General features: G+C 40.1%; 1 protein-coding gene across 1 annotated transcript in view; it reads left to right on the forward strand.

The window, feature by feature from the left end:
• LOC121925312 (protein eyes shut homolog) overlaps positions 1-18,465 on the forward strand; it is a 52,549-nt gene that overhangs the window by 27,578 nt on the left and 6,506 nt on the right. Inside the window, exon 6 of the mRNA XM_042457318.1 lies at positions 12,435-12,632. Coding sequence (XP_042313252.1) covers positions 12,435-12,632 — 198 coding nt within the window. The remainder of the gene's footprint in view (positions 1-12,434; positions 12,633-18,465) is intronic.

An 18,465-nucleotide genomic window follows, 5' to 3' on the forward strand; every position in this document is an offset into this window, starting at 1 on the left:
AAATTAGACATACCCAGATTCCTAATTTGTTCTTCATAAACCTTGCTTTCCAGACTTTTGATTATCTTGGTTGTCCTCCTCTGGACATGTTCCAGCTTATCAATATCCTTCTTGATCTGTAGTGTTCAGAACTGGACACAGTATTTCTAGATGAGGTATGAGTAAAGCAGAATAGAGTGGCACTACTGCCTTCCTTGATCTGGGCACTATGATCCTATTGATACAACCCAGTGTTGCATTGGCATTTTTGGCCACCAAAGAAGCCTTTTTTAAAAAAAAATCTTGTAGTCTAGTAAAATCCCTAGGTCCTTTTCACACATATGCTTTCAAGTTAGGTATCACCCATGCTATATTTCTGAATTTCATTTTTCCTGGCTTGTTCTTGTTTGAAATTTGTTTTGTTAGTTTTAGTCCAGCTCTCCAATCTGTCAAGATCATATTAAATTCTGTTCCCCTACTCTGGAGCATTTGATACCTACCTTCCATTTCAGGTCATCTGCAAATTTGAGAAGCATGCTTTCTATTCCATCATTTAAGAGGGTGGAACAGATTGCCCAAAAGGGGTGGATTGAGGCTGCCTCTGATCCAGTTGCCCTGGAGCCAGGGCAACCACGTGCCACAGCCCTAAACCACCTTGGAGCTGGCCCAAATAGGAGGGGAAAAGATCAGCTCCTATTTGGACAAGTAAAAAGTTACCTTAAATGGCTGGCTGCAACCCCAGGGTGGGCTTCTGGGTGCTCTGGCAGCATGTAAACGCCATGCTCCCAGACCATCCTGAAGCTATCCCTGTGTGATTGGCTGGGCAGCTTCTGGGCAGCTTCCAGATGTCTTGGGAGTGTGCGGCATGTAAGCTCCACACTCCCAAGCCACCCAAAAGGCAGTTTAAGTTGCTGATCTGTTCTGGCCCTAAGCCATTTATAAAGATATTGAACACCAGGAACAGAACAGACATCTGAACAACCCAACTAGTCACTTCTCTCCAGGGTGAAGTACACCCATTTCAGTTAGTTGAGTATTTGCAAATCAATCTGACAGTAGTACTGTATAGCCCACAGTTCACCAGGTTGCTTGCAAGAATATCACCTGTGACCTTACTGAAATATGACACCCATAGCACCCCCTCATTCACACTTAATTGCACTTATTATTTGGCATTTGCTTTGTGACTACTGTTTTTCTTCCAGCAGGTTAAACATATTTGGAATCCTGCTTCCATTAACAGATAGTAGGAAGATTGGGGCTTGAAAAAGTTATTTTTGTGGACTTCAGTTTCCGGAATTGCTCAACCAACATGTTACTCAAAATTTTCTAGGCTCTGAACATTTATAGCTATGAACAGGAATTATCAATTGGGAAGCCCCCTCCTCCAGTGTAATTCATAAAACCAAAAGGCAATACATCTTTAATTAAAGTGGTATTTGTTTCCTAATATGCCAAAACCATCCACGTGTTGAGATTAAAGTGCACAATTCTACTCAGGCAGCCTCCATCAATGACAGGTGCTAAAGACTGCTCACACTTGGGAGCTATTGTCACTGGCTGCATCCATACTGCAGAAATAATCCTGTTTGACACCACTTTAACTACCATGGCTCAATGCTATGGAGTTCTGAGAATGATAGCTCTGCTCTGGTGTCACAACAACTAGCATTCCCAGAATTCCATATCATTGAGTCATTGTAGTTAAAGTGGTGTCAAACTGGACTATTTCTGCAGTGACATGGGAGCCCCCAGCTCTGATTGGTTTTTCCAGGTCTGTCACTAACATAAAATTCTATTTGCTCATCAAAACCTATAATGATTTAATGAGTTCCTTCTAGCTAAACTGGATATCAATTTGATATAGGTAATTATTGCTAATATTAATTTTATAGAAATGCTGCTTTGCATTATTATCTCTGTTTTCAGAAAACTAGCATGTCCAGAAGAACTAAATAGAACCTTTCCTTTGAACTTCTACTTTTTTAGTGGCTATTCTTTTAGGTAATGGTTATGGAAAATACAATTATATGACAATCACCTCCAAAGTGAAATGAGGTAGGTTTACATATACAGTATGAATTAAGACATTTTTCTGTGGCAAGGTCCATCCAGATGCTTCAAATCAAGTACCTGCTTCCAATATTTGCATACAGCAGAAACTGTAAATCAGGTCATGCAGTTTTCATACTTTCTTTCTTTATTAATATGATTACTGTATATGTATTAATGTGATTACATTTTCTCCTTATTCCCATATATATTTCTTAACCGCCTTTTAATTAATCTGTTTTATTGTATTTTATTATTGCATCATTACATTCATTTTTCATATTACATCGTGCCCTGACATCTTTTAATGAAGAGTGGCTTGATAACTCTGGTGGTGCAGTAGTTAAATGCCTGTACTGCAGCCACTCACTCAAAACCATGAGGCTGCAAGTTCAATCCCAGCCACGGGGGCTCAGCTTACATCCTTCCAAAGTCGCTAAAATGAATACCCAAATTGTTGGGGGCAATCAGCTTACAGTTGTAAACCACTTAGATACTGTTAGTTCAGTTTGAAGCGGTATATAAATGTTGCTGTTTGATAACCTGTAAATTAAGGGCAATTACAAACATTCTGTCCTTTTAATCCTATAAATCTCTTTGCATATCCTAAGACTTATTTCTGGGTAGAAATGTATGGGATTGTGCCTGAAAACTAAAACGTTCAAGAAACCAATGGGCTGTTTCCTTTAATGGATCATATAATTAATGTCTCATCACAATGGAGGTGTTGACTTACAAGAGACTAATCTTTAACCAGATAAAAGGTAAAATAGGTGGCAACTATAGAAATCATATTACCTTATGATCATTGCTCCTCTTAAGGATGACCCTGCCAATAAAATAAAATAAATCAGTGTATGGTCTGGGAGAATGAGATATCTCCACAAAAGGTGTGTGGGGACGTTATTCATAGATTTTTTAAAAAGCTTTTCCTTAGATGTGTCTCTCTTGAAAACCTCTTGAAAACCTAAAATAGTTTAGACACAATGTACTCTGGAAACCCTGAAAGCTATATTTTTTATCCAAACACTGAAAGACCTTACTATGGATTTCACAAGCACTTTCACAAACTACCAGTCCCAGGTTTCCTTGAGAGAAGCTCCCCATTATACTAACACAATTTTTATTTGCATAGTATAGATGGCAGCCACAAAAGGGCTACTGGATAATAAAACAGAAAAGATGCGGCAGTGAAGCAAGATCAGAGATAATATTGAAAATGAAAATAATGGTATTCTGGTAATAAGTAGCACCCTGAGATTTGTTGGTATTAACTTTTCCCACTATTAAAATTATTGTGCTAAATAAGAACAAACAGAGTTCACAAGGGAGTGTGTCAGCTTCTTTTTAATTAGGTTTTTATCCACCAGGAGTACTTTGATTCTTGATTTTCTTTCCCTACTGCATTATGCTTTCTGACTAAAGTGGAAATCTAATTTACTTATTTCTTGTAACTCATAAATCATAGTGATGCTGAGGGTTTTTTAAAGTTTGAGTTTCAATAAGAAGCTACAGGAAAACAGGTTCTGCGACATATCTTATTAGATCTTTTAAATCCACTTCTTTAGCAAGACAGTTTTTATTTCAAGTCCTAGTACAGAGAATTATGTATCTAAACATTCATTTCTGTTGTGTTATGCAAGCATTCCTTCTGACACTGAGCTTGAGTGATTCTATTAATAGAACATAAAATGCAGCAATGCCCACATAATGTCATGGTTTCTGTTTATTCAGAGATCTCAGTAAACAATATTTGTTTATAAATTAAAAGAAAAAACATTTTTAATTTAAAAAAGTAAAAAGACCTGTGTGGGTCCAGGATGTACATAATTGGCTTGAGTTAATTTTGAGTTTGTTAACATGTTTCTTATGTGCAGATAAGCTGACTAAATCTCTTTAACCAATTGAGGGTTGTTGTATTCAGAATGGTGGAGATAGTGATGGAGATGCTTGAATAGATGAATGGATTGTTGTTGTTTTTGTTGTTGTTGTTGTGTGCCTTCAAGGAATTATTGTCTATTCTAATAAGTCATGTCTCCTCATGTGTCCAAAGTATGACAATCTCAGTTTAGTCATCTTGGCTTCTAAAGAAATTTCAAGCTTGATTTGCTCTTGGGCCCATTTACGAGTATTTGACTTTTTAGCAGTCTGTGAAAGCCATAGAACTGTCTTCCAGTACAACATTTCAAATGAATTGATTCTCTTCGTGTCAGTTTTCTTCACTTTCCAGATTTCACAATCATCAATAGCAATTGGACAATCTTGAAGTTAATTATATATCTATTCAATTATATATCCAAGTGATTCAATGATGCATGCTAGGCTATACAGGTGTAAAGGATGGCTTCCCACAAATATATGTTGCTGGAAAATACAGTGGACCCTTATTAGATGCTGGGGTTTGGTTCCAAGATCCCCCGTGGATAACAAAATCCGTGGATGCTCAAGTCCCATTAAATATACTGTAATGACATAGCAAAATGGTGTCCCTTATAAAAAATGGAAAATCAAAGTTTGATATTTGAAATTTATACTTTTTTGAACATTTTCAAACCGTGGATGCTTGAATCCGTGTATAAGAAATCCATGTATAAGAAGGGCCGACTGTACTGTTGAGAAAGGATCGGACTTGAGATAATTGTAGAGCATTCTCCTGTATTTGTAGCCATATAATCATAGAGCTGGATGGGCCATCAGGTCCCTGATCAGTGGAGGATCTCCACCATAAGCATCCCCAGAAGTTAGCTGTCCAGCTCTTTTCAAAGACCTCCAGAGATGAAACTCCATCACCTCTGGGCAACGAATTCCATTGCTGGACCACTCTTACTGTCAAGAAATTATTTCTACTGTTCAATCAAAATCAACTCTCTTGCAACTCCAAACCTTTAGACTTGGCCCTACTCTCTGGGGAAACAGAGAACAAGCCTGCACTTTCCTCTTTGTGGCAGCCCTTGAGGTATTTAGAATGTGATCTTGTCATCCCTAAGTCTTTTCTTCACCAAACCGAACATGCTTAGCTCCTTCAAGCTTTCCTCATTTTTCTCTCCATAAATCATATCATCCTCTTTGCCCCTTTCTGAACCAGCTCCGTGTCTATATCCTTCTTAAAATGAATAACCCAGAAAGGAAGGCAGTACTCCAGATGAGGCCTAACCAGCAAAGACTATAGTCGGAGGATTACTTCCTGCAACTTGGAAACTATGGCCCGTTACACACGGGCTTATAAGTACGCGTGGAGCGCGTACTAGGGTTAAGGCGGGGCAGTGCTTCCACACCGCCCTAACCCTAGTGCGAGCTGTGCGCGCACAAAATGGCAGCAGCCATTCCACACGGCCGTCGTCATCAATACGTCACGGCCGCGCCGCCTCCAAATGAGGCGCCGTGGTTGTGACATATTGGGGTCGTGGCAGGGCGCCTAGGGCATCCTTTCTGCGACCCCGGAAGGAGCTCCATTTCAGAGCTCCTTCCTGGTTTGGTCCACTGGGCGCAGCCTTCAGACGGCTGTGCCCAGCGGACCAAAGGAGAAAGGGGCCAAACGGCGGGGTGTCCTTTGGGCTTGAAGCCTCAAGGACACCCCTTTCCAGGCTGCGGGGAAGGGGCCTTTTGCCGCTTCCCCGCAGCCCGGAAAGCGGCGGATCAGGGCTTCAGCGGCTGCTGCTCTGGCCGCTGAGGCCCCAATCCAGCGGGGAAAGGTGCGCCTACAGGCCGCCCCAAAGGGGCAGTCTGTAACGCGCCTATGCTTCTACTAATGCAGACTAAAACAGCATCCAGCTTTTTTGCTTCCATGTTACACTTCTGGCTCATGTGCAACTCATGATCAACAATAATCTGAAGGTCCTTTCCACATGTATTAATGCTGAGCCATGTATTCCCCCATCCTATACCTATGCATTTGATTTTTGTGGCTTAAATGTAGAATTTTGCATTTGTCTCTATTGAATTTCATTTTATTATTTTCTGCCCAATTTCCTTGTTTATTTAGCTTCTTCTGAATTCTGTTCCTATCTTCCAATATGTTAGTCATCTCAGTTAGTTTTGTGTCATCTGCAAACATGCCAATGATTCTGTCCACCTCATCATCTAAATTATTGATTAAAATGTTGAAGAGTAATGGCCCTAGGATAACAACCCTGAGGGACTCCACTTGAGATCTCTTTCCAGTTTGAAGTGCAGCCATTCATGACTACTCTTTAAACAGTTTTATAATCCATTATGGATTCATCTTACAGTATTCCCATCAATTCCACATTTAATCAGTGTGCTAATCAAAACGTTATGGGGGACTTTATCACATGCTTTGTTAAAATCCATGTAAATGACTTCCCAGCATTGCTTATCACTGTCTACTAAACTAGTGACCTGATTTTTTAAAAAAAGTTTTAGGATTAGTCTGGCAGATTTTGTTCTTAACCAATCCATGATGGCTCCTTTTAATCACTGTATTTTCATCAAGATACATACAGATAACCTCAAATATAATCTATTCCATTATTTTTCCTGGCTTTGAGGTTAGTTTTGTGGGTTTTCTTTTTTCCTTATTCTTGAGGTTAGCTAGGTGATTCCTGACCAACTCCCTATAAATCTTGATTTGCAATCCAAATCTCTTGCCAAGGTCTCAGCTCCCACATGAAAGTACAGTTCTTTTTTGTGGGGGAAATTGAAGCCAAATAGGTATTGAGTAGTTATGTCTTTTCATTGTGATTTGTTAGCATTTTGTCATCCTTAATTGAACAGCAGTCCCACTGTCTCTTTGGTCATTCTCTTGCCTCAAAGGTATTTTTGGGGGGGGGGCAACTCTTTTTGTTCCTCTTGGCTTGCCTAGCCAGTCTCAATGCATTTGGAACTTTGTACAATTCCTGGAAGCTGTGGCTGCACATATGTACTTTTCCTTGGCACTACCCAAATATCTAGCAATAGATTTGCTGTAACAGGGATGTTGCTTCTATCTTTTCTAGTGTCATCCATTTCTCCCCTACTTGCCTGTGATTGTTCAGAAATTAGCTAAGAATAACTGCTTATCTGATGGTCTAGAAGTGCCATGGAAAATAATCAACAAATATTCCAGCTAATGTGTGGTCAACCCTGAATTGCACTCCTACTTTAAATAACACTCCTTGCCACCCAGTGTTCCCTCTCTTCCCATTTCAATTAAATGGGTGGCAGATGTAGAAGGAGTGAAGAAAAGGGGCAACACACTCCGGAAGGGGTAATGGCACACACGCCTGTGACGTGCGCACTGCCATGCTGCCGCATGCACAAGCCCCTTTTATTTAAATGGGGCTTGAGCATATGCAGAATTCCCCTTACATGGAGGGTGCAGAACGGATTTCCCACATAAAGGAAGGGCCAGTTGTACACAATTGTAGTCATTTAATTCCACCTGAACTGCCATGGTTCCCCTGATGGTATCCTGAGATCTTTAAGTGCTTCAATAAATTACAAACCCCAGGATTCCATAAGATGTAACCTTGGCAGTCACAGTGGAACCTTAGTGTAGGGATGTAAAGAATATTAGAAAGTATTCAGAAAATGGTTGAATTTTTTTTTAAAAGTCTTGAGAAACCTTGATGAGAAGCATTCTGGACTGATTGAAATCTTTGCAGTTTGGGACTTATTTTTCTGGTGTAGAAAAAAGCATTTTCTGTACAGGAAACAGCATCTTCTGTGTAGGAGTTAGTATCTCTGCACTGCAATATTATTTTCCATGCAAAAAATGCTGTTCCTGCACAAAAAATGTTTTCTATACAAATCAACCATGTCTGAATTTTAGGCAGAACCAATCTGAAACTATAGCAGCAGGGAGATCTACACAGGAAAAAAAATATTCTGCATAAGAATGAATTGTTCGTTGTTGAGATTCTATTTTCCATGCAGAAAATTCTGTTTCTTTTCAAAACAACCAAGTGCGGATTTTGCGCAGAATAAGGTACTGAATTTCAAATAGCCTTCAAAACTGCATGGTTTTTGAAGACTTTCTCGCAGCAAGAAGACAATTGCTGAAATTACTCTTTGCTAGATTCAAAAGAAACTAAGAGTTGCATTGCTACTTAGTGTATCATTTCGTAGTGTGAAAGAATCCTGTGTCTATTTTTACTTGCGTCAAGAGATGAAGTGAGGATATTCCTGAGTATTTACCTTTGCTACAGAGGAAACTTTTTCTAACTGCCATTTTTTCTCAGCAAGCTGGACTTGTAGAAGGCATGAGACAGAATTCTGAGGTACTTTGGTGGAGGAAAGCTGGGGACTGAATTCTTCCCAGTCTTGTATATCTTGTGTTTATCAAGTGATAATATGCCAATTATCCAATTTGTGCATGTTTCTATGGTTGGCATTGCTTTAACTTGTTTCAGCTAGTTGCAAATTGTCTGGTTTTGAGTGATAAATGGTAATGATGATAATTGTTATTGTTAATTGTTGTCTTGAATTAATTGCATGCCGCTGTGCAATCTTTAGCCATAGAATGGGATAGCAATATTTTAAATAAATACATATGTCAATTAAGACCATTTCAGTTCCAGGGGAGAAAACAAAAATGTAGAAATGTCAAAGGTGAAAAGTGAGTAGTTCAGCAAGGACAATATTTGAGTCATGTTCTGTTAACCTTTATATGTTTTAAAATTTGTATATTTAAAAATTTATTTTAATTAGCCTTTTTAATAGTTTTTTAAAATGTTGTTTTAATGTGTTTTTATATTGTGAGCTGCCTTGGGTTCCTTTTTGGGAAAAAGGCGGGATAAAATAAATAAATATATAAATAAATCACCATAAAAAACAAATCCAGATTAAAGGCCACCTTTGGAAAACAGAAAGTGGAATTCATTATATTTAAAATAATCCAAAAATAGGGGAATATTTTTTTCAATAGCGGCATAAAAGTAAATAAAGATGAAGCTAGGCTAGAGTACAGTGGTACCTCGGGTTACGAAATTAATTCGTTCCGCGGCTAATTTCGTAACCCGAAAAACCTTCGTAAGCCGAATTGCCATAGGCGCTAATGGAAAAATAGCTCTCTGCTGCCCTCCGGTGGCGGAAAATAGCGCCGAGGTTTTTTCGTAACCCGAAGAAACCTTCGTAAGCCGAAACAATAAATCCCTATGGGATTTTTTCGTAATCCGAAAAATTCGTAACCTGGGTAATTCGTATCCCGGGGTACCACTGTACTTCAGAAAAAATACTGAAGTTAACATGTTGCCACACAAAAGCCTAGGCCCACATTTTCATCAACCTGGCCTCTTTTGGTGGTGGTTTATACAGCCGTCTCCACCCAAAGTAGATCTTGAATTACAGGCAGGTTAATATAGGAGAAGGTGATCTTCAGAGCATTGGGTCTCAAAGCATTTAGGAGTCATTCCTAACCTTTTCCTTTATGTGAACCACTACATCATCACTGAAAGCTTGGCTGACGCAAGTCAAAATGATATATATCATCAGGGGTTCAGTAGACCTCACCTCCCTGCCTGCTATCTGGTGCTCTCCCTAAGCATTTTCATGACACTGATTGTACCTGACATTTAATACCCAATATCTTTCACAAAACAAAGTGAAGGGTTCCACCTTTGTGACCTTTTCCTTACTCTTTTTCTCTGCATCCATCTTACCCACACATAAGCATTCTGAAGATTAGGGCTTCATTGATCAATCAGTACAATTTTCTGCTGATCCAGTCTTGAACTTCAGTCATGCCAGGTTTTCCCCAACAGATTCATGTGATAGCAAGTTTGATTTAAAGGAAGATTTTTTTAATTGTTGATTAATAAATGCAGCTGATGTTTCACAGCAGGGAACAGCTCACAGTCTTTCGGACAGCAGAAGCTGATCTTCTAGGCTAGACTGAAGGGTGGGGACAAATGAACTCTGAGATTTTCACAAGAAAGATTGTGATCTTACATTATTTTCTTCTGTAATGCTATGCTAGGATGAACAGTGGGGATGAACACTGCTGAATTGAAAATATTGCTTCTTGTTCCAACTGAAAGTTGAGTAAAAGGATTATGGGTACCAGGTAGGTACCCAAGATAATATTTTCTTTTGGTGATGGGTTCAGTACTCACCATGCCCATGGTCAAGTTGCTGGATCCTCACAGACTGCCAGTACATTGCAGAAATACTGAAGTAAGGCCTTATTGGTAAGAATCAACATCTTAAGTTCAACATCTTAAGTTGTATCTGGTAACGAATTAGAAGCCAATATAGTTCTTGCCAGATAAATATGATATGTGCAACAATCTGGCTTCTGTTAAAAATAGTTTTTGTTCACTTCATATCATATTCAAATTTTTCCAAGCTTGTTTTATTTCCACTTTAAAAAAAAAAAAAGGGGGGGGGTCAACACCAATATCTACATTTTGTGCACATTTTTATGTGTGCAAGCATTTGCACACATTATTTCACACAATTTCTCTGTGAATATACATTTTTGGCAAACACTTTCTACTAACATGCCTTTCTTTATGAGTAGTTTCCAAAAATGTACAATTTTTGAATGCTTTTATTTTGTTTTGGTTTCATTTGGTTTAGAAAGCATTCCTAGTTTAATTCTAATTCAACCATGGTCATTTCAAAAATCAGATAACAGAACTGAGAAATTTTCCCTGTACAACAGACAGGAAACTATCATATCCTATCATTATTCTCTAGAAATAAACATATCCAACCAACCTACACCATTCCAAAAGTGAATAAAAGGCAACCACCTTAAAGAAAAACCAGAATAGTTTCCTGCTTCTCCTGTGTATCAACTCTGTTAGTTTCTCCATATGAGCTAACTGCATAATTTTAAATAACCATTCTCTGCTGCTTTTAATTGTAACCATTTCCTGTTCTCTTGCCAAAATAATCTTTGCTTCTGTTAATAAATTAACAATAAGAAGAGCCTGATTTATATTATAGGCATCTGTTACATAATTAAACAGTATCAATAATGGATCTAGCCTCAGTCTAACTCCTGTTATATGTTCCTTCCTATTCAAAATATGAGTCCAGTACAATTGTACCTTAGGACAGATTTGCAATATGTATATGAACGTTATATCTGACTGCCATTTCCAGCAACCAACGTTATTAACTGGAAAATGTGTATGCAGGTTCTTCAAGGTCGAACAAAACAATGCATAAATAAATATATTTTAAAAGGGCTTATTTTTAATGTAATGTAATGTAAAATCAATTAACAGGAAATTCTTGATTCATACTAAATGTAGCTTTTTTCAGATCAAATGGACATGTTCTTCCTGTCAGTGTTTTCCATGCCAATAGACATTTGTGCCTGATTGTTGGATGAACACGTGTGCCAAAATGTGTTGTTGTGAGCCGATTTGAATAATTTGAATGAATTAATTCAGGGGTTGTCTGCTTTGTTGTTGTTTTTTTTAAAAATCAGAACGGTATTGAGATCCTTTTCCTGCCTATATATCCCAATAAATTTCTATGAGGGGTGATAAAAAGATGGTGAGGAGACAAATCCCCTGCACATAGGTGTTAAAAACACACAGGGTTCTAGGCTCTCAGACAATGCAACACATTTTTCAGCCAGGGAAATTCTTCTTTCACAAGATTTCAGTCCAAGTAGGCCAAGATTCAGCAACTGTGGAAGGGCAGTGGACATTTCCTTCCCTGCACCTCACCCAAATTGTTGCCTTTGGGTGTACCAAAAATGGCATTGCAACATTTCTAGCCACCATTCCTGACAATTTTGGGTCTTTTTTGTATTTTGGGTGTTTGGGGGTTCTGGAGAGATGGGGAAGTAAACAACATTTGCAGCTAGAGGTGGATTGATTTTGCTGATTTCAAGGTGAAAATTCTAGAGGTGTATGAGCAAATGTGGGGGTTTTTTGGCGGGGGGGGGGTAAGGAAAGAACTGTTTTTAATCTGTAAGAGAAACTCAAGGTGGGAGCAGGATAGGTCCTTCAAGGGCCAATGTGACTCGTGTAATTTTAAACTTGTGTCCCTTTAGAGGGGAATTTTGCGTTTACGTGCTTTGGATCTGGCTAGTAAATCAGGCCAAATAACAACCCAAACACTTTTGTGTTTTAATGTGCTTTCTGTTAAGGAAGAGGGGATAAGACTCCAAGACCACCATATTTTTTTTCTAACTTCCTCACACCCACTTTATTTAACATCTACTCTGGGTGACATTTTATTTAGCTGGTCCTGATAAAACATACTGCTTTACCATGGATTTCGGGTTTTATATCCCCTTGAAGCCATGCAGCTTCCCTCACGTTTTGGAGAAAGAAAAGGCCATGTGTAGATTTCATTTCATTTTGTTTCTTAAATAGGTGTGAGAGGTTAGAACACATTTCAAACAGCAGAAGTTAACCTGGGATAATTTATGGCACAGACAAGGCAAGAGGGACCAATTCATTAATTATAGGGTGTTCGTTTTTCTTTTCTTTTTCTTCCAGGTCTTAATTGTGAATTTAGGCCCTGTGAGGGTGGGAATCCCTGTGAGAATGGAGCTGTATGTCTAAAAGAGATGGATTTGGCTGCCTTTCCCCTTGGATTCCAATGCCAGTGTAAGAAGGGCTTTGCAGGCCCTCGCTGTGAGATCAACATCAATGAATGCAGCTCCAACCCTTGCCTCCATGGATATTGCTATGATGGTGAGTTCAATATGTGCTATTGCTCTTTTTATCATTCAGAGCACACTAGTCACTGAATCTGAATCATTTCAGGGAGATAAGCAGATAACATTTACTAGTATGTGTGCCCCAGCTACACTTCGGTATTCTGCTTCTGAAAGAAAGGGAGTTTGCCAAAATGTCTCATTTTCTGGCACAGAGGTTTATGTTTCCAGAGGTCACAACACCAGCTAATGAGAAATTCTAATGAGATTTTTTGAATCGTCGCTTCCGATGCTTCAATTAGCCCAAATGCCTTTTGTCCAATATATTTGATGGTGAGTAATTTTCAGGTACTTAAAAAGATGCTCCTTTCAGCAATGAAGGATTGTTTGCAATGGGACTGTTTGCAATACGTATGAATGTTCCCTTGCAATGAGATCATGCAGAGGAAAGACAGGGTGCCTTTTCAGTGTGGCTGAGCAGCGAGGAAGCCCTATAATATTAATGACTTTTAACTCTTTTTACTCCTATTAAGTGATAGATCACACTTCAGAAAAAAGAAATAAAAATGCCCAGTGGGAAGCTTATATATCACTGTTGAATTTCTACCAACCAGATAAGCAGGAGAAAGCCTAAATATACAGGGTGATGCTGACTGTATTTGCATTTTAATAATTAGTGAAATTCTACACTGATGGTAAGAACAGAAGTTCAGTGAAATTGTATGTTTTGCAGAATTGTTTTAACTGGGAAAAGCCATACTCCAGTTAGATCCAAGCAGTAGGACTGTAAAATATTGCAAGCCTCATTCAGCTGTTTTTCTCACCCTTTCTCAGAATGCACAGGAGTAGGTTGTATTGCCATGCATACTAGCTATGCCCATCGCAGTGTCCATGATACCGGTGGCTTAATATTCAGATATTTGTGCACTGAGAGGGAATTTTGGAAGAGGGCTTTTTCAAATGTCTGAACACACCTGGGAGCCTCTATAACAGTGGTTACCAACCTTTTCTATGCCCCACACCCCTAGGAAATGTTTGAAATGGTTGTATTCCCTACAAAAGTAATATTATATTTGAAGATGAAGAAGTCTACTTTCTAATTTTGGAATTACAAAACAAATTGAATCACATACAATACTGCAGATAAACAAACTGAACTTTTTTAAAAAATATTTTAACTTAGTGTATAAAATGCAAATCTAAATTGAGCAATTAGATTCTGATTTATTCAGAAAAAAATGAGTGGTGACTCATGGGCCTCAAGGATACAAGCCATTCACTTAAGGATGGAAGCCATTCTTTGTCACACCCCCTGAAATTCCATTTCACACCCCTGGAGGTGCATGTACCTCATGTTGGGAACCCCTGCTCTATACCATTAGTCCTAGCCAACATAGACCCGAAACAGACAGGCCAAATAAACCAGTTTTGAGCTGGGGCATTTAGATGATGCATGCCTTGAAACTGGGTAGAAACTGCACCCATGCTGCACTCCGGGACTAAATGCCAGAATAAAAAGAAGCTGAATTTTTCTGTTTTCTCTGAAAACACGCACCTTCATCCGTGCACCTAAATGCACCATGCCAGACCAATTATAAAGGAGTGATCTATCCCCTAATTGTGCATATAAACACCCCGATGCAGGAGCACGTAAAGAAAGGATGGAGCTGCAGTATCCAAGCGTTGGGGGCAGCAATGCCCAAAAATGAAACAGTGACACCTCGAATGGATATTACTGCAACATACACATCCTGGAGTGCGTGTGTGAAGGAGAGATAAAGGTGGGCATGATTGGATGCTACAATGCCCTATAGTGGTGGAAGGTTCCAGATGCAAAATGTGTAGCCTATCAAAAGAAGCCATCCATCCAAGATGACTTCTAGGGAGGAGGTAGTTGCCAGTGGCTGTGTGTTTGTGTGAAAGTGTGCAAGGATGATGAGAAAACACCGAAAATAATAATGATTAAAAAAAATTACCCAGAAATGCAGCTTCACATTGCACCATCACTGGGCCATTCTCATCCAGGTCGCCATGGGATCAGCCAGTGCAGTTGCTCGGGGTTTGAATTGGTCTGTGGAAAATCAGCTTCAAGACTCTTTTTCCTGCCAATCTGTTTCACCCCATAGCCAACAATGCGGGATCTGGAAGATCCCAGGTTACCAACTCTAAATTATATTCTTCCTCATTATCCCTTATTATTAGAATTCCATTCCAGCCAGCAGCCTTATTTAGAGAAGGAAGTCTGTTCAGCTGCCAGTCTGAGTGCAGAATGATGATGGGTTCTTCTCCTCCCTTAGTGACTGAAAATGAAACAACCAGAATCAGGTCCTCTGTCACATTGGCAGGTTACAGACCGCCCATTTGGGGTGGGCTGTACCCGCCCCTTTCCCCGGAGTATCGGGGCCTCAGCGGCCAGAACGGCAGCCACTGAGGCCCCGATCCGCTGCTTTCTGGGCTGCGGGGAAGCGGCAAAAGGCCGCTTCCCCACAGCCTGGAAAGGGGTGTCCCAAGGACACCCCGCGGCAGCGGGGAGGAGGAGAAAGGGGCCGCTTGGCCCCTTTCTCCTTTGGTCCACTGAGCGCAGCCTTCTGAAGGCTGCGCCCAGTGGACCAAACCAGGAAGGAGCTCTGAAACGGAGCTCCTTCCTGCTCTGCAGAAAGGGCGCATTATGCGCCTTGGTGCGGAGCGAGGACGTCACGTCCGCGCTGCCCCGTATAGAGACGGCGTGGTCGTGACATCCTCATGGTGAATTCAGTAATGTCTCCTAGAGCCCACTGGCTAGAGCCCATGTGGAATGGCCGCCGCCATTTTGTGCATGCGGAGCGCACACTAGGGTTAGGGGGGTGCGGAAGCACTGCCCCTTTCTAACCCTAGTGTGTGCGGAGCGCGCACTAGGGTTAGGAGGGTGCGGAAGCACTGCCCCTTTCTAACCCTAGTGCGTGCTCTGCATACACAAAACAGCCCGTTTCTAATGGGCCAGTGTAGCCTCACTTATTAGTGGGGAAAGGCTGGAAATCTCATCCTCTTTGTGCCCTGATCAGTAGCTGAACAGACCTCCCTCACTCAGTGTGGCTGCTGGCTGTTAAGGTGTACAATAGGCTGCTGTATCTGCTGGGTTTTAGTTCTAGGACTCCCCTGGAAGCCAAAATCCACCATTAAATACAATGGTATAGTAAAATGGTGCCCCTTGTATAAAACAGGAACTTCAAGGTTTGTTTCTTGGAATTCTGTCTTAAATATTTTGAAGTGTGGATGGTGGAATCCCATTGATGCAGAATCCATGGATACAGTGGGCTCTAGGAGACATTACTGAATTCAACATTGATAGCCAAAGTAGGATACTTAGAAAGAGCATAAATCATGTACATGTTGAGAAACTACAATAGGAGTGCCACCTGAATTTATCACATTATTGGTAATAGCCAGCTCCATCTGGCAACTCCATCCATTACTTGGTAGGAACCATTCCATCCAGCTACAGTGATTGAGACAAAGGAAGCAGAACTACTACCATCATCACTGTCATCATCTTTGTCATCACCATAACCATATTCATCTTTACTTAGAAGCTAGCTTGCTCCACCAGGCATCATCTGGCAGCCACCCTATGAACAATACTGAGAAACAAACTTTGGCTTTTTCCCTCATAAATTCATCCAGTTCCCACTACAAGGATTTTTCAGCTAAGGATGTGTTTGTGTGTGTGTGTGTGTGTGCACTCACACGTGTGTGAAAGCGAGAGCATAGGTGTGTGTTTACAAACTCATTTGCTTATTCAGGACCACAGGTCTGGGTTGATACTATTTGTTTGTAATGAGTGATTTCAGAGTTGTATTTATTGTACCATTTTGTGTAGATGTATCAACACACATACCTCCATCATCATCTCAGCACATAGTTGCTTAGATTTCCATAGATGTGAATATTCAATACATAACCTAAAATTATTTGATGTATCTTCCTAGAATCTTATCATTCAGTTCCCAGTGTGAGTACCTGTTAAAGTAAATAGCTATGGAGATTTGATTTGCAACTTAAAAGGGAGGGAAAGTGCCCTTCTTGAATTCCAGCTTAAAACTGCAAATTAAGAAAAATCCTAGCATTGCCATGTAGTCAGAAAAAAAAAATTCCTCGAACAAAGGGCTTGAAGCATTTAATGAGAGTAATAGCAGTTACATGTGCAGAGACTGAGTGACAGCATAGATTATATGGTAAATCTTAGAGATAATGAAGAACCCAGGGACCTGTGTGAGGCTATAATAAATCTCTGCCTGTAAGAACTGCAATCATTGCTGTCACTGGGTCCCTTGTATAGATGTAGCTCTCTAAAGATACTTCTCTTTTTACATCACTAATGATGAAAAAGAGGAAGGGCTGATTGTTAGCTCAGGGGGCTTGGAATGAAACATGGAAGCACATGAGAGGAGCTGATCAAGGCTGTCAAATTCCATCTCTTGAGCCGTTCCTTTTTAATAAAGTGGCACAGTGTGAAAATTGCATCTCTAGAAAATAAATGTTTCTTTCCCTGGCTAGTGTGTGTGTGCATGTGTGTGCGTCTCTCAATCACAGATGCAAAATCATATATCTTGTTCCTTTCAGAAAGGGCACCTTGGGGAATATTTTTTTTGGGGGGGGGAATCTCTAGCACCTAAGAATAGGAATGTAAAATAATATCTTCACTTTTTATCATCCTTAGAGAGAAAGGATATCTTGAGACATTTCAGTTCTTTATGAGACAGGTTTTAACCCCCCCCCTTGGTGTTTTGGGACATTTTGTGAAGATCTCATTTGCATAAACACTTTTTGTACAAGCCACATTGCATATTTGCACAAGTTAAAATCTTTTCTTTGCACATTATTTCTTTGCAAAAAAAATATAGCCTTCCAAAAGCTTTTTTTAAAAACAGCAAAAATGTCAATTTTTAATTTAATTTTATTTCAATTTCAGTGTCTTCTCAGTTGGGAGAAAAAATATGTTTCGTTTTTTATGTGAGAGAGCAATGTAAAGTGAAGACAGATACTATCCTGAAACTGGATAGTACAGTAGTCTGTGGGGCTACCTCTGGAAAGGAGGAAGGGAGGGAGGAAAAAAGACAGGTAGGCAGGCAAGCTGCCTTGGTAAAGAAATTCTAAAGCTGAGGAACACATACCCTGAAGTGGAGTCATCTAAATCTCAACCCTTCTGTATGGTGTGGTACAGATAATGCTAAAGCACCATACTCACACTGTGCTAGGTTTACAGGATCGCACAGCAACCGCACGGTTCTTAACCCTAGCACGTACTGGTGGTGGCATAATGGTGGTGCCTGTATACACGGGCACAGCCATTATGACATAACGGATGCATAGCGTCCACACATCACATCACCCCAGTTACATCACAAATGTGCCATTGGCGCATTCGGACATAACTGGCGTGGCAGAAAAAGAACCCGCTTTTTTCAGGTTCTTTTTCCTTCTCAGGGAAGCCATGCAGTTTGGCGGCTGTGGCTCCCCTGCAGAGGGAAAAATGATGACAACACTCCAGACCTTCAATAAGGTATGTACCGGGCCTATGTTAGATTACACCTTCTAACATTCCTGGAAGAATAAAAATCCAGTCACCTGGTTTGTTGAGCTTTGGGGAGGTTGGTGTAATACATCATTTCCTGAAGGCATCAGATTGCGCAAGGCTCTTAGGATGCTTCTGCTCTGCAGAAATAATCCAGTTTGACATCATTTTAACTGCCATGTCTCAATGCTAGAGAATTCTGAGAACTGTACTTTGTTGTGGCACCAGAGCTTTGCTCTGGAACCACAACAAATCACAAATCCCAGAATTAACACTAGCTACACATGGGCTGCATCCACCCTGCAAAAATAATCCGGTT

This window comes from Sceloporus undulatus, chromosome 1 (genome assembly GCF_019175285.1).
Source record: "Sceloporus undulatus isolate JIND9_A2432 ecotype Alabama chromosome 1, SceUnd_v1.1, whole genome shotgun sequence".
NCBI lineage: Eukaryota > Metazoa > Chordata > Lepidosauria > Squamata > Phrynosomatidae > Sceloporus > Sceloporus undulatus.